We start from the raw sequence: 15,370 nt of genomic DNA, 5'->3' as shown, positions 1-15,370 counted from the left end.
AGCTGTAAGCCAACCTTTTCACTCTCCTCTTTAACTTTCATCAAGAGGCTTTTTATTTCCTCTTCAAACTCTATTGCTTTTTCAGTGATCCAGCAGATGTTGGCAATTTGATCTCTGGTTCTCTGCCTTTTCTAAAACTAGCTTGAACATTTGGAAGTTCACAGTTCACATATTGCTGAAGCCTGGCTTGGAGAATTTTGAGCCTTATTTTACTAATATGTACCAAGTTATCTGAAATTTTTAAAAAGTAGATAACACTTATGGAGTGTGTGCCATGCATTAGTTACTTTTTAAGTATTTAACCACTTTAATTCTTACATTAGCCTTGTAAGTGAGGAACCTGAGGCAAACAGAAATGAGATGATTTGTCCCAAATCCCCATCGCTGTTAATGAGTGGTTTTGTGTTATTTGGATAAATATTCAGAAGTAGAATAGCTGAGTCGTATATAAGTTCTGTTCCTAGTTGAGAATTCTCTGTATTTTTACACAGCAGCTGCACTAATTTACAGTGTCATCAATAGTGTACAAAGATTCCAGGATTCCTTTTTTTCCACATCCTCTCCAGCACTTGTTCTTTCTTGTCTTTTTGATAATAGCTTTTTTCACATTTGTGGGTCTTCCCCATTCTACTGGTATGAGTGTTCTAACAGTTTGACCAAAGTGCTGAAGCCTTCTATTTAAGTTGCTTTACCCACCCCACTTTTAAATATCATTATGTTGAACATCAAAATAGTGTTATAACTTCTGTTTGAGTCATCATATATGATTTAGGAAAGTAATGACAGGAAGGAAAGTCTTTGGTATTTATTCATGTGTCTGTTCTTTACATTGTTATTTCCTCTTTTCTAATGCTCCAATACTCCTTTTTTAGAAAAATTATTTCCTTTCTGTTTGAAGTATTTCTTTTAGCCATTCTTTAAGTCTCATAGTGACAAATTCCTTTAGTTTTCCATCATCTGAAAACTGCTTGATTTCACCTTCTTTGCTGAGTTTCACTGAATATAGAATTTGTGGTTGAAAATTCTTTCTTTTTATCAGTTGAAAATGTCCCACTTATTGTTTCCATGGTTTTGCATGAGAAATTCTCTTTTAGTCAAATTTCTGTTACCGTGTAGGTAATGTTTCTTATGCTTATTTTCACTTAAGATTTTTTTCTTTGCTTTCACTTTTCATAAATGTTATTAATTTTTGTTAATTTCATTAGTTTTCATTAATTTCATTAATTTACTTTCAGTTTTTAGGAATGTAGTTAGTTTTCTTTGAGTTTACCCTATTTGAGTCATGTTTTTTAAAAAAAAACTGGGTAATTTATATTAAAGAGAATTACTAATTTTTATTGTGATACTGTGATTGTGTCAGAATAAGACTTTATCTCTTTTTAGTGGAAGAAAGTCATAAGACACCTTGTCACTGTGTTGTAGTCCAGTTCTGGGACTTTTCATCAGTTTGCCTTCCTCTTTTGACCTGTGGAGCTCTCCTTTGATTATATGTTATGTTATTTTCAGCCTTTATAGTTATACTTAGTGATGAAGAACAGGAAGATATTAGAAGTGGCTTTGCTCATTTTTAAATTATAATATATGGAATTTATTTGGATCTAAACTTAAATGATATAAAAGTAAAGTATGAGATGATTAAAAATTTGAAAATGATATTTTATATTAATTTTCAATGTGGTATTGTGACTCTGTCAAAATAAGACTTTATCTTTTAGAAATATCTCTTCATGGCAGATAGGTAGGGAAGAGTGGAAACAGTGACAGATTTTATTTTCTTGGGTGCCAAAATCACTGTGGATGGTGACTGCAGCCGTGAAATTAAAAGATGCTTGTTCCTTGGAAGAAAAATGATGGAATATATGGGCAGCAAGTAAAAAAGCAGGGACATCACTTTGCCAGTAAAGGAGTGTATAATCAAAGCTATGTTTTTTTCCAGTAGTCATGTATGGATGTGAGAGTTTGACCATTAAGAAGGTTGAGCACCACAGAATTGATGCTTTCCAATTGTGGTGCTGGAGAAGACTCTAGAGAATGCCTTGGACTGAGGGGAAATCAAACCAGTCAATCCTAAAAGAAATCAATCCTTAATATAATTGGAAGAATTGATACTGAAGCTCCAATACTTTGGCCTCCTGATGCAGTGAGCTGATTGATTGGAAATGACCCTGGTGCTGCAAAAGTCTGAGGACAGGAGAAGCAGGCAGCAGAGGATGAGATGATTGGATAGCATCACTGATTCAATGGACAGGAGTTTGAACAAACTCTGGGAGATAGTGGAGGACAGGGAAACCTGGTGTCCTATAGTTCCTGGGTTTGCAGAGTCAGACACAACTTAGCGACAGAACAACAAATGTGATTTTGTGATTATGTCAAAATAAGACTTGACCTTTTAGAAGTATATACTAAAATATATATAGATAAAATTATGAGATGTGTAGAATTTCAAAAATAATATGCGTGGATTTGTACATAGGGCAAAAGTTGTCATTGGTTGATGGTTGTCAGGGCTGGGTGATAGATACATGGGATTTAGAGTATCTTTGTACTGAAAGAGGAACTCCCCAGGTCAGTAGGTGCCCAACACGCTGCTGGAGATCAGTGGAGAAATAACTGCAGAAAGAATGAAGGGATGGAGTCAAAGCAAAAACAGTACCCAGCTGTGGATGTGACTGGTGATAGAAGCAAGGTCTGATGCTGTAAAGAGCAACATTGCATAGGAACCTGGAATGTCAGGTCCATGAATCAAGGCAAATTGGAAGTGGTCAGACGAGATGGCGAGAGTGAACGTCGACATTCTAGGAATCAGTGAACTAAAATGGACTGGAATGGGTGAAATTAACTCAGATGACCATTATATCTACTACTGCAGGCAGGAATCCCTCAGAAGAAATGGAGTAGCCATCATGGTCAACAAAAGAGTCTGAAATGCAGTACTTTGATGCAGTCTTAAAAACGACAGAATGATCTCTGTTCGTCTCCAAGGCAGACCATTCAATATCACAGTAATCCAAGTCTATGCCCCAACCAGTAATGCTGAAGAAGCTGAAGTTGAACGGTTCTGTGAAGACCTATAAGACCTTTTAGAACTAACACCCAAAAAAGATCTCCTTTTCATTATAGGGGACTGGAATGCAAAAGTAGGAAGTCAAGAAACACCTGGTGTAACAGGCAAATTTGGCCTTGGAATGCGGAATGAAGCAGGGCAAAGACTAATAGAGTTTTGCCAAGAAAATGCACTGGTCATAGAAAACACCCTCTTCCAACAACACAAGAGAAGACTCTACACATGGACATCACCAGATGGTCAACACCAGAATCAGATTGATTATATTCTTTGCAGCCAAAGATGGAGAAGCTCTATACAGTCAACAAAAAACAAGACCAGGAGCTGACTGTGGCTCAGATCATGAACTCCTTATTGCCAAATTCAGACTCAAATTGAAGAAAGTAGGGAAAACCGCTAGACCATTCAGGTATGACTTAAATCAAATCCCTTATGATTATACAGTGGAAGTGAGAAATAGATTTAAGGGCCTAGATCTGATAGATAGAGTGCCTGATGAACTATGGAATGAGATTCGTGACATTGTACAGGAGACAGGGATCAAGACCATCCCCATGGAAAAGAAATGCAAAAAAGCAAAATGGCTGTCTGGGGAGGCCTTGCAAATAGCTGTGAAAAGAACAGAGGCGAAAAGCAAAGGAGAAAAGGAAAGATAAAAGCATCTGAATGCAGAGTTCCAAGGAATAGCAAGAAGAGATAAGAAAGCCTTCTTCAGTGATCAGTGCAAAGAAATAGAGGAAAACAACAGAATGGGAAAGATTAGAGATCTCTTCAAGAAAATGAGAGATACTAAGGGAACATTTCATGCAAAGATGGGCTCGATAAAGGACAGAAATGGTATGGACTTAACAGAAGCAGAAGATATTAAGAGGAGATGGCAAGAATGCACAGAAGAACTGTACAAAAAAGATGTTCACAACCCAGATAATCATGATGGTGTGATCACTCATCTAGAGCCAGACATACTGGAATGTGAAGTCAAGTGAGCCTTAGAAAGCATCACTACGAACAAAGCTAGTGGAGGTGATGGAATTCCAGTTGAGCTATTTCAAATCCTGAAAGATGATGCTGTGAAAGTGCTGCACTCAATATGCCAGCAAATTTGGAAAACAGCAGTGGCCACGGGACTGGAAAAGGTCAGTTTTCATCCCAACCCAAAGAAAGGCATAGCCAAAGAATGCTCAAACTACCTCACAATTGCACTCATCTCATGCTAGTAAAGTAAAGCTCAAAATTCTCCAAGCCAGGCTTCAGCAGTACGTGACCCGTGAACTCCCTGATGTTCAAGCTGGTTTTAGAAAAGGCAGAGGAACCAGAGGTCAAATTGCCAACATCCGCTGGATCATGGAAAAAGCAAGAGAGTTCCAGAAAAACATCTATTTCTGCTTTATTGACTATGCCAAAGCCTTTGACTGTGTGGATCACAATAACCTGTGGAAAATTCTGAAAGAGATGGGAATACCAGACCACCTGACTTGCCTCTTGAGAAATCTGTATGCAGGTCAGGAAGCAACAGTTAGAACTGGACATGGAGCAACAGACTGGTTCCAGATAGGAAAAGGAGTACGTCAAGGCTGTATATTGTCACCCTGCTTATTTAACTTATATGCACAGTACATCATGAGAAACGCTGGACTGGAAGAAACACAAGCTGGAATAAAGATTGCCAGGAGAAATATCAATAACCTCAGATATGCAGATGACACCACCCTTATGGCAGAAAGTGAAGAGGAACTCAAAAGCCTCTTGATGAAAGTGAAAGAGAAGAGTGAAAAAGTTGGCTTAAAGCGTAACATTCAGAAAACGAAGATCATGGCATCTGGTCCCATCACTTCATGGGAAATAGATGGGGAATCAGTAGAAGCAGTGTCAGACTTTATTTTGGGGGGCTCCAAAATCACTGCAGATGGTGATTGCAGCCATGAAATTAAAAGACGCTTACTCCTTGGAAGAAAAGTTATGACCAACCTAGACAGCATATTCAAAAGCAGAGGCATTACTTTGCCAACTAAGGTCCGTCTAGTCAAGGCTGTTGTTTTCCCTGTGGTCATATATGGATGTGAGAGTTGGACTGTGAAGAAGGCTGAGCACCAAAGAACGGATGCTTTTGAACTGTGGTGTTGGAGAAGACTCTTGAGAGTCCCTTGGACTGCAAGGAGATCCAACCAGTCCATTCTGAAGGAGATCAGCCCTGGGATTTCTTTGGAATGAATGATGCTAAAGCTGAAACTCCAGTACTTTGGCCACCTCATGCAAAGAGTTGACTCATTGGAAAAGACTCTGATGCTAGGAGGGATTGGGGGCAGGAGGAGAAGGGGACGACAGAGGATGTGATGGCTGGATGGCATCACGGACTCGATGGACATGAGTCTGAGTGAACTCCGGGAGTTGGTGATGGACAGGGAGGCCTGGCGTGCTAGGATTCATGGGGCTGCAAAGAGTTGAACACGACTGAGCAACTGAACTGAACTTGTACATGTAAGAAATTCTTCATATTTAATAATTCATAAAATTTTAACAAGAATTTTTTGAACACAGTTATCAGGGAAGAAGGAAAGTTGCATGATAAATTTTCTTTGTGTTTAACCTACGAGTATGTGTGAAACCAACATCTTATAAGCCACTGTATTTTAATATATTTGCTTGTAAAATGAATTATTCAATGTGCTTAGCATGTGTGCATTGATACGTTAGGAACCCCAGGGACTTCTTGGTAGTTGTTATTATGAAAGTTTTTTTTTTTTTTTCCTTGCAAGGACTAATATGCTTTCTTTGAGTTCTTCTCCTCTCTAGAACCTTAACAGTTTTCAGAGTTGCCTTTGCTGTGGGATCGGTATTTTAGTATGTTTGGAATTTATTCATTCTCATTTCTTTAACAGCTTTCAGTTCAGAATCAAGAATTTGAAACTAATGAGGATGGAATCCCGAAGATGGATCAGTTTCATTTGGTATGTGACCTTTTTGTCATTTACTTGTTGGAAACCTGTGATATAGGTGTGAGCAGTAGTATCAACTTATTTAACTGAAGAAGTCCTCTAATTTTTTTAAGAATACAAATAACGTTCCCAGTAAATAAGTATTGAAAAAATTTAAGTGCCCTACTTACACCATTGCCAGAAAATTATTGCTATAGATTACTACTGGAATTTTTAAAATAAATTATATATATAATCTGTGTAATAATTAAGGAAAAGCAGTAGTTTCTATATCTTCAAAGATAATATTTTATTAAAATTAGTGTTCTTCTACTTTTTATAAGTACCTAGCTGTATCTTTCAGAGAAGGCAATGACACCCCACTCCAGTACTCTTGCCTGGAAAATCCCATGGACAGACGCGCCTAGTAGGCTGCAGTCCATGGGGTCGCTAAGAGTCGGACACAACTGAGCGACTTCACTTTCACTTTTCACTTTCATGCATTGGAGAAGGGAATGGCAACCCACTCCAGTGTTCTTGCCTGGAGAATCCCAGGGACAGGGGAGCCTGGTGGGCTGCCGTCTATGGGGTCACACAGAGTCAGACACGATTGAAGTGACTTAGCAGCAGCAGCAGCTGTATCTTTTCTTTGTCGTACATCTATGCTATTCATATTGCTTTGAGATACACATATGTATACAACCAACATATTTTGAGTCTGTTCTATATCAGGAATTGAACTAGGGTCTGCTTTTTAGGATTGAAACATTGAAGAAATTAATGATTTAGAAATATGAACAAGTAAACAACCAATATCTGTATATATAGAATTTTAAGAAAATAGTTTGGAGGAAGCAAATATTTAATTTGTCAGGAAAAGATGGAGGGAAGAAGCTATTGGTAAATGCCACCACATAGTTATTTGAAGTGAATCTTCAAGGTTGAATTAGGATTTTATGAAAGTTAGAATGAGGTACAAGGCATTTCAGGTAAAGACAGTATCTGAACTAAGACATGAAAACATAAAAGTCTTTTGTAATGGAATCATCCCCAGTGTGACTAGATGTTAAGGGGTTAAATATGGCAGTAAACAAGTCTACAAAAGTATAATGATATTCCCTGGTGGTTCAGTGGTTACAAATCCTCCTACCATTTCAGGGGACGTGGGTTTGCTCCCTGCTCTGGGAAGATTTCACATATTGCAGGGCAGCTAAGGCTGTGGGCTGCAACAGCTGAAGCCCACGTGCCCTAGAGCCCTTGTTCTGCAACAAGAGAAGCCACCACAATGAGAAGTGCACACATCACAACTAGAAAACAGCCCTTCTAGCACAAATAGAGAAAGGTCTCACGCAGCAATGAAGATCCAGTGCAGCCAAAAAATAATAATAGTAATTTTTTTTTAAGTATAATGATCAGGCTGTACAAGTTCTCTTGCCAGTTTTTTTTAAAGAGATTATTTATTTTATGTTTTACAACTGCTTTTATGGCTTTAAGAGCAATTTTAAGATTTATAGCAAAAGTGAATAGAAGGTAGAGATTTCCCATATATCTCCTTCTCTCTCATACATAGTTTATCCATTATCAACATTCCCTAGCAGAGTTATTTGTTGCAGGTGATACCTCCATTGACATCGCTGTTGCCGTAAGTCCATCGTTTCTATTAGGGCTTACTCTTAGTGTGGTACATTCTTAAAGTCTGAACACATGTATAATGCCATATATCTACCATTAATATACAGAGTATTTTCACTGCCCTAAAAATCCTCTATACTCTACCTGTTCATCTCTACTTTCTCCAAACCCCTGAAGACTGATCTTTTTCTTGTCTCCATAGTTTTGACTTTTCCAGAATGTCATATAATTGGAGCCATACAGTATGTAGCCTCTTAAAATTGGCTTTTTCCCACATAATCATATGCACGTAAGATTCCTTCACATCTTTTCATGGTTTGATAGTTCATTTATTCTTAACCTTTTTCCATTATCTGTATGTACCACAGTCTATTTATATGTTCACCTACCGAAGGACAACTTGGTTGTTTCCAGGTTTTGACAAATTATGAATGAAACTGCAGTAAACATCCATGTGTAGCTTTTTGTGTGGACATAAGTTTTTATTTCCTTGGAGTGCAATTGTTGGATTATATGGTAATAGTATTTTAAAATAGTATGGTTTTTAATAGTAGTTTTAAATAATATAGTATAGAATTGTCTTCTAAGTACCATTTTTGAGTTTTGGTTGCCATCATCAATAAATGAGAGTTGCTCCACAGCCTTACTGCTATTCAGTCAGTATTTTGGATTGTGGCCATTCTTAGAGATGTATACTAGTATCTCATTGGGCTTCCCGGGTGACTTAGTGCTAAAGGATTTGCCTCCCAATGCAGGAGACACGGGTTCTATCCCTGGGTTAGGAAGATCCCTTGGAGAAGGAAATGGCAACCCACTCCAGTCTCCTTACCTGGAAAATCCCATGACAGAGTCTAGCAGGCCACAGTGCATGAGGTCACAAATGAATCAGACACACCTTAGTGACTAAACAATAAAAACAAAACATACTAAAGGTACTATTGAAAGGCTGTTGCTGAACCAGGAAAGACACTGGGATTCTTCACCTCCGGAGGAGAATTCAATCTGGGGCCAGAGATGAGGCTTGATTGCTCAGAGCTTTTGTGTAATAAAGTTTTATTAAAGTATAAAAGACAGAGAAAACTTCTGACATAGACATCAGAAGGGGGCAGAAAGAGTGCCCCCTTGCTCATGTTAGCAAGGGAGTTACATACTTTCTATGTAGCAGACGCAGGCAGATGCAGGTGTCTGCCTGTGTCTGCCTGCAATGCAGGAGACCTGGGTTCGATTCCTGGGTTGGCAAGATCCCCTGGAGAAGGAAATGGCAACCCGCTCCAGTATTCTTGCCTGGAGAATCCCATGGACAGAGGAGCCTGGTGGGCTGCAGTCCATGGGGTCACAAAGAGTCGGACACGACTGAGTGATTCACTTTACATACTTTTTAATTAGTTATTGCAATAAATCAAAGGAATATCTAGAGGTTGTAAAGATCTTATTAGACCCACTCCTATAATTTACATTTTAAGATAATCTTAGCCAGAAGGTTTTCAGGAAGGAGAAACTGTCCTCAAGCAGGATAAATTGTTGTTCTATAATCCTTAGTTCAGTTCAGTTCAGTCGCTCAGTCGTGTCCGACTCTTTGCGACCCCATGAATCGCAGCACGCCAGGACTCCCTGTCCATCACCATCTCCCGGAGTTCACTCAGTCTCACGTCCATCGAGTCCATGATGCCATCCAGCCATCGCATCCTCTGTTGTCCCCTTCTCCTCCTGCCCCCAATCACTCCCAGCATCAGAGTCTTTTCAGATGAGTCAGCTCTTCGCATGAGGTGTCCAAAGTACTGGAGCTTCAGCTTTAGCATCATTCATTCCAAAGATCCCAGGGTTGATCTCCTTCAGAATGGGCTGGTTGGATCTCGTTGCAGTCCAAGGGACTCTCAAGAGTCTTCTCCAACACCACAGTTCAAATGCATCAGTTCTTTGGTGCTCAGCCTTCTTCACAGTCCAACTCTCACATCCATACATGACCACAGGAAAAACCATAGCCTTGACTAGATGGACCTTAGTCGGCATAGTAATGTCTGCTTTTGAATATACTATCTAGGTTGGTCATAACTTTCCTTCCAAGGAGTAAGCGTCTTTTAATTTCATGGCTGCAATCACCATCTGCAGTGATTTTGGAGCCCCCCAAAATAAAGTCTGACACTGTTTCTACTGTTTCTCCATCTATTTCCCATGAAGTGATGGGACCAGATGCCATGATCTTCCTTTTCTGAATGTTGAGCTTTAAGCCAGCTTTTTTCACTCTCCTCTTTCACTTTCATCAAGAGGCTTTTGAGTTCCTCTTCACTTTCTGCCATAAGGGTGGTATCATCTGCATATCTGAGGTTATTGGTATTTCTCCCAGCAATCTTTATTCCAGCTTGTGTTTCTTCCAGTCCAGCGTTTCTCATGATGTACTGTGCATATAAGTTAAATAAGCAGGGTGACAATATACAGCCTTGACGTACTCCTTTTCCTATTGGAACCAGTCTGTTCCATGTCCAGTTCTAACTGTTGCTTCCTGACCTGCAGACAGATTTCTCATGAGGCAGGTTAGGTGGTCTGGTATTCCCATCTCTTTCAGAATTTTCCATAGGTTATTGTGATCCACACAGTCAAAGGCTTTGGCATAGTCAATAAAGCAGAAATAGATGTTTTTCTGGAACTCTCTTGCTTTTTCCATGATCCAGCGGATGTTGGCAATTTGGTCTCTGGTTCCTCTGCCTTTTCTAAAACCAGCTTGAACATCAGGGAGTTCACGGTTCACGTACTGCTGAAGCCTGGCTTGGAGAATTTTGAACATTTCTTTACTAGCATGTGAGATGAGTGCAATTGTGCGGTAGTTTGAGCATTCTTTGGCATTGCCTTTCTTTGGAATTGGAATGAAAACTCACCTTTCCCAGTCCTGTGGCCACTACTGAGATTTCCAAACTTGCTGGCATATTGAGTGCAGCACTTTCACAGCATCATCTTTCAGGATTTGAAATAGCTCAACTGGAATTCCATCACCTCCACTAGCTTTGTTCATAGTGATGCTTTCTAAGGCCCTCTTGACTTCACATTCCAAGATGTCTGGCTCTAGATTAGTGATCACATCATCACGATTATCTGGGTCATGAAGATCTTTTTTGTACAGTTCTTCCATGTATTCTTGCCACCTCTGCTTAATATCTTCTGCTTCTGTTAAGTCCAGATCATTTCTGTCCTTTATCGAGCCCATCTTTCCATGAAATGTTCCCTTGGTATCTCTAATTTTCTTGAAGAGATCTCTAGTCTTTCCCATTCTGTTCTTTTCCTCTATTTCTTTGCATTGATCGCTGAGGAAGACTTTCTTATCTCTTCTTGCTATTCTTTGGAACTCTGCATTCAGATGCTTATTTTTTTCCTTTTCTCCTTTGCTTTTCGCCTCTCTTCTTTTCACAGCTATTTGTAAGGCCTCTCCAGACAGCCATTTTGCTTTTTTGCATTTCTTTTCCATGGGGATGGTCTTGATCCCTGTCTCCTGTACAGTGTCACAAACCTCATTCCACAGTTCATCAGGCACTCTGTCTGTCAGATCTAGGCCCTTAAATCTATTTCTCACTTCCACTGTATAAATCATAAGGGATTTGATTTAAGTCATACCTGAATGGTCTAGTGGTTTTCCCTACTTTGTTCAATATAAGTCTGAATTTGGCAATAAGGAGTTCATGATCTGAGCCAGCTCCTGGTCTTGTTTTTGTTGACTGTATAGAGCTTCTCCATCTTAATTCTTAGTACAGAGTTTAAACTGAGTTGTTTGTTGTGTAATCATCAGTTATAGATACATCAGGCTTAAAGATTAAAAATGTTTTATGTGACTAAGACTAAGGAATGCAGAGGGGAAAAAAGTTTGTCCTTTCCTCTTCCTTGAGAATTCCAGACCCCTATCTCCTCAAGAATCCCAGACCCCTCTCTCCTTGGGGATCCCCAGAATTCTTATCAATCTGCCTATGAATTGACTCTGTTTCTATCTTAAACATTTTAACTATGTTTAAAAACATACTCTGTAGAACGCAGTATGGGCATTGACATTCATTCAGTTACCAGATGTAAACTGAATACCTGCTCTATCACTGTGCTCATTGTTGGGGATGAAATGAGAAAGTACAATTTCTGGTCTTATATTCCTTAGAGGACACTAGCAGTAAATAGGTGATTTTTATTCCATATAAAATGTGCTCTGATTGGAGTCATCCACAGGGAACAAAAAAGAAAAAACATACTCTGGGAGGTGGAATTAATGCAAGAACAACATGATAGTGTTATTAACATGTGATAACACAAAATAACGTGCTTTCAAATTGTGGTACATTATAAATTCTGACCTCCATAATGATCATGGTAATGTTAGTGGTGGTGGATTTGTTTCAAGAGATCATTTCAGAAGTGAAACCAAAAGCAGTTGACCAAGTAAAGGAGGCTATCGTTTCAGACAGAGGCACTTATATGTAAAATTTTCATTGTCAAATTCTGACTACTACCCTAAAAAAAGGGAAAATGGAAAGTAAAAAAATATTAGGTGTTTTTGGGGAATTTCACTTGTTTTTGATAAATGTTTCAGTTGTGATTCTTTTCTTTTCCCTTCTGCATTAACCCCCCTGTCATTTGATTCCATTGTTTTAATACTAGATTAATCCCTTTCCAATAAAAACTAGTTGATTTTGATAAAAAGCTTTAAAAAATGGGAAAAATTGATTTTAGCTCTACATCATTAATTGAGATTATTTTTGAATTGGGTACTCCTTATTACAAGTTTGTCCTTTTATTCATTTTGATTTTATTTTTGCTTTGTAACATCTCTGTTTTCTTGCAGGATGATAATGTCAAATCCCTCCTCTGTAGTTTGATCTGTTGTAGAAGTTCAATGACTGCCGAGCAGGTTTTGAATGCTGACTGTTTCTTGCTACCAAAGGGAAAGTCAATGCCAAACTCAGAGAAAGATACTGAATACATCCCCAAAAAAGAGGAAGAAGAATTAAAGGTGAAGAACTTGAATAAAGATAAGGAAAAGACAAGAAATGGTGAAGCCAGCTTTGATTGATAGATTAGTATTCTTTTGTTGTTGCAGATGTTCCTTTTAAAACCTTTGTTTAGTTTGGTTAAATAAACAAAAAATCTGGAAGTGTTCTGGAGCTAGTTGGGTTGTATCTTTGGTATTCTAGTTGTAAAAAATAAAAGATGTTTGGCTATGCAAAAAAAAATGTATACTTTGAAATTTCATTTAACTGGAGTTATTAAGGAAGGATTTTCTGTCTGTAGTTACTTTTTGAAATTGCATAATCAGACTATATTACTTGTAATAGAAAAGGTTATTAGATTGTTGGACAGGTTCTATACAGAGTTACAGTGTGTAGGCCAGTTCACGATGAAGGGTGATACTTTTGTTTAACAGATGGTAGTTGGCATCTGCTTTATTCCCAGTTCTGGGAATATAAAGATAAATTTAACATGGTTCTTACACTTAAAAGCACATACATCTGTTGAGAAAGTTGGAGATCTAAACAGATCTTCATAATACAATGTAGAATATCTAATGATAGCTCTAGACAGATTTTATGTGATTACACAGAAGGGATACTCATCCTGTGGAAGAGGGATGTCATGGAAACCTTTCTGGAGGAGGTACTACCTTAGTTAAATTGTAAAGGATGAGTAGTAAAGGTGAAGGAGGATCAAGAGTACCTTCTTAGCAGAGAAAGCATGATGAGAGCACTGAAGGGAGAAGCAGTTTGTTAGAGAACAGTCATATGGGGGATATAACATGAAATACTAAAATGCCTCATACCTTATAATTCTATAGGAAATGTGGAGCTATTGAAGAATTTTAGACCACTTTGGTTCCCTCAAAATCCACCTTATACCTACTACCAGGATAAGAGGTAGGGAGAGTGATCAAAAGGATATTATGATAAAGTAGGTGAGCTGTGATGAAAGTAAGATCTACAGAAAGAGAAAAAGTAATGAAACATATGGGTCAGATTTATGAAATAGGCCAAGTTTTGTTGGACTTGGTGATATGTAGACTAAAGTAGTATGTTAGAGTCTCTAAATGCCTATTCAAAAATCTAATCTTCCTTTCTTCCTTAGTAATACGTAACAGTTTTATTTAGGATGGCAGTGTACTTGGTTAAAAGAATACGTTTACCATTTTCCTTTTTAGTTTAAGCTTTTTGACTAAATTTTGCAAAGTAAGGCTACTTCAAAGGAGCTGACTTAGACTGGAGATGTATCCTTTTATCCTGTCCTTTTCCTGTTGCCTAGAAGCTAATGTCGGAGAAGGCAATGGCACCCCACTCCAGTACTCTTGCCTGGAAAATCCCATGGATGGAGGAGCCTGGAAGGCTGCAGTCCATGGGTGCGCTGAGGGTCGGACACGACTGAGCGACTTCACTTTCCTTTTTCACTTTCATGCATTGGAGAAGGAAATGGCAAGCCACTCCAGTGTTCTTGCCTGGAGAATCCCAGGGACAGGGGAGCCTGGTGGGCTGCCGTCTATGGGGTCGCGCAGAGTCAGACACGACTGAAGCAACTTAGCAGCAGCAGAAGATAACATGGTGGTTAGAATCTGAGCAGTCTCCTTGGATCATGAGGTAACTTTGAGGATGAAACTCATGAACTAGGAGGATGGAGCAGCAAGTTAGAAGAACTGATGTTTCTGGTAATTCTGGAGTTTTTGAACTACTCTCAAGATTTCATGTTACTTGAGAGAGAAAATCCTTATGTCAGAGTGTGGTCCCTATATCAACAGACTCAGCATCACCTGAAGGCTCATTTGAAATGCAAATTCTTTTATAAGAAGAATCTGGGGGTGGAGCCTGACAGTCTGTTTCTTAGCAAGCACTGTAAGTCATTGTTCAGTCACACAGTCGTGTCCGACTCTGCCACTCCATGGACTACAGCACACCAGGCTTCCCTGTCCATCACCAACTCCTGGAGCTTGCTCAAACTCATGTCTACTGTGTCAGTGATGCCATCCAACCATCTCATCCTCTGTAGTTCCCTTCTCCTTCTGCCTTCAACCTTTCCCAGCATCATGGTCTTTTCTAAGGAGTTAGTTCTTAGGATATGGTGGCCAAAGTATTGGAGTTTCAGCTTCAGCATCAGTCCTTCCAATGAATATTCAGGACTGATCTCCTTTAGAATGGACTAGTTGGATCTCATTGCAGTCCAAGGGACTCTGAAGAATCTTCTCCGACACCACAGTTCAAAAGTATCAATTCTTCAGCGCTCAGCTTGCTTTATAGTCCAACTCTCACATCCATACATGACTACTGCAAAAACCATAGCTTTGACTAGATGGACCTTTGTTGGCAAAGTAATATCTCTGCTTTTTAATATGCTGTCTGTTGGTTGGTCATAGCTTTTCTTTCAAGGAGCAAGCGTTTTAATTTCATGGCTGCAGTCACCATCTGTAGTGATTTTGGAGCCCAAGAAAATAAAGTCTGTCACTGTTTGCATTGTTTTCTCGTCTGTTTGCCATGAAGTGATGGGACTGGATACCATGATCTTAGTTGTTTGAATGTTAATTTTTAAGCCAGCCTTTTCACTTTCCTCTTTTACCTTCATCAAGAGGCTCTTTAGTTCCTCTTCACTTTCTGCCATAAGGGTGGTGTCATCTGCATATCTGAGGTTATTGATATTTCTCCCAGCAATCTTGATTCCAGTCATCCAGCCCGGCATTTTGGATGATGTACTCTGCATAGAGATTAAATAAGCAAGGTGACAATATGCAGCCTTGAGATACTCCTTTCCCAATTTG

General features: G+C 39.0%; 1 protein-coding gene across 1 annotated transcript in view; it reads left to right on the top strand.

Annotated features, from left to right (window-relative positions):
• The window catches only part of STK31 (serine/threonine kinase 31), an 83,837-nt gene extending 71,185 nt beyond the window's left edge, over window positions 1-12,652 (top strand). The window contains exons 23-24 of the mRNA XM_052639048.1: window positions 5,944-6,012; window positions 12,425-12,652. Of these exons, the coding sequence (XP_052495008.1) occupies window positions 5,944-6,012; window positions 12,425-12,652 (297 nt within the window). The remainder of the gene's footprint in view (window positions 1-5,943; window positions 6,013-12,424) is intronic.
• The last annotated feature ends 2,718 nt before the right edge of the window (window positions 12,653-15,370 follow it).

The sequence above is a fragment of the Budorcas taxicolor genome, chromosome 4 (assembly GCF_023091745.1).
Source record: "Budorcas taxicolor isolate Tak-1 chromosome 4, Takin1.1, whole genome shotgun sequence".
Lineage (NCBI taxonomy): Eukaryota > Metazoa > Chordata > Mammalia > Artiodactyla > Bovidae > Budorcas > Budorcas taxicolor.
This window is presented reverse-complemented; position numbering and strand designations above follow the sequence as displayed.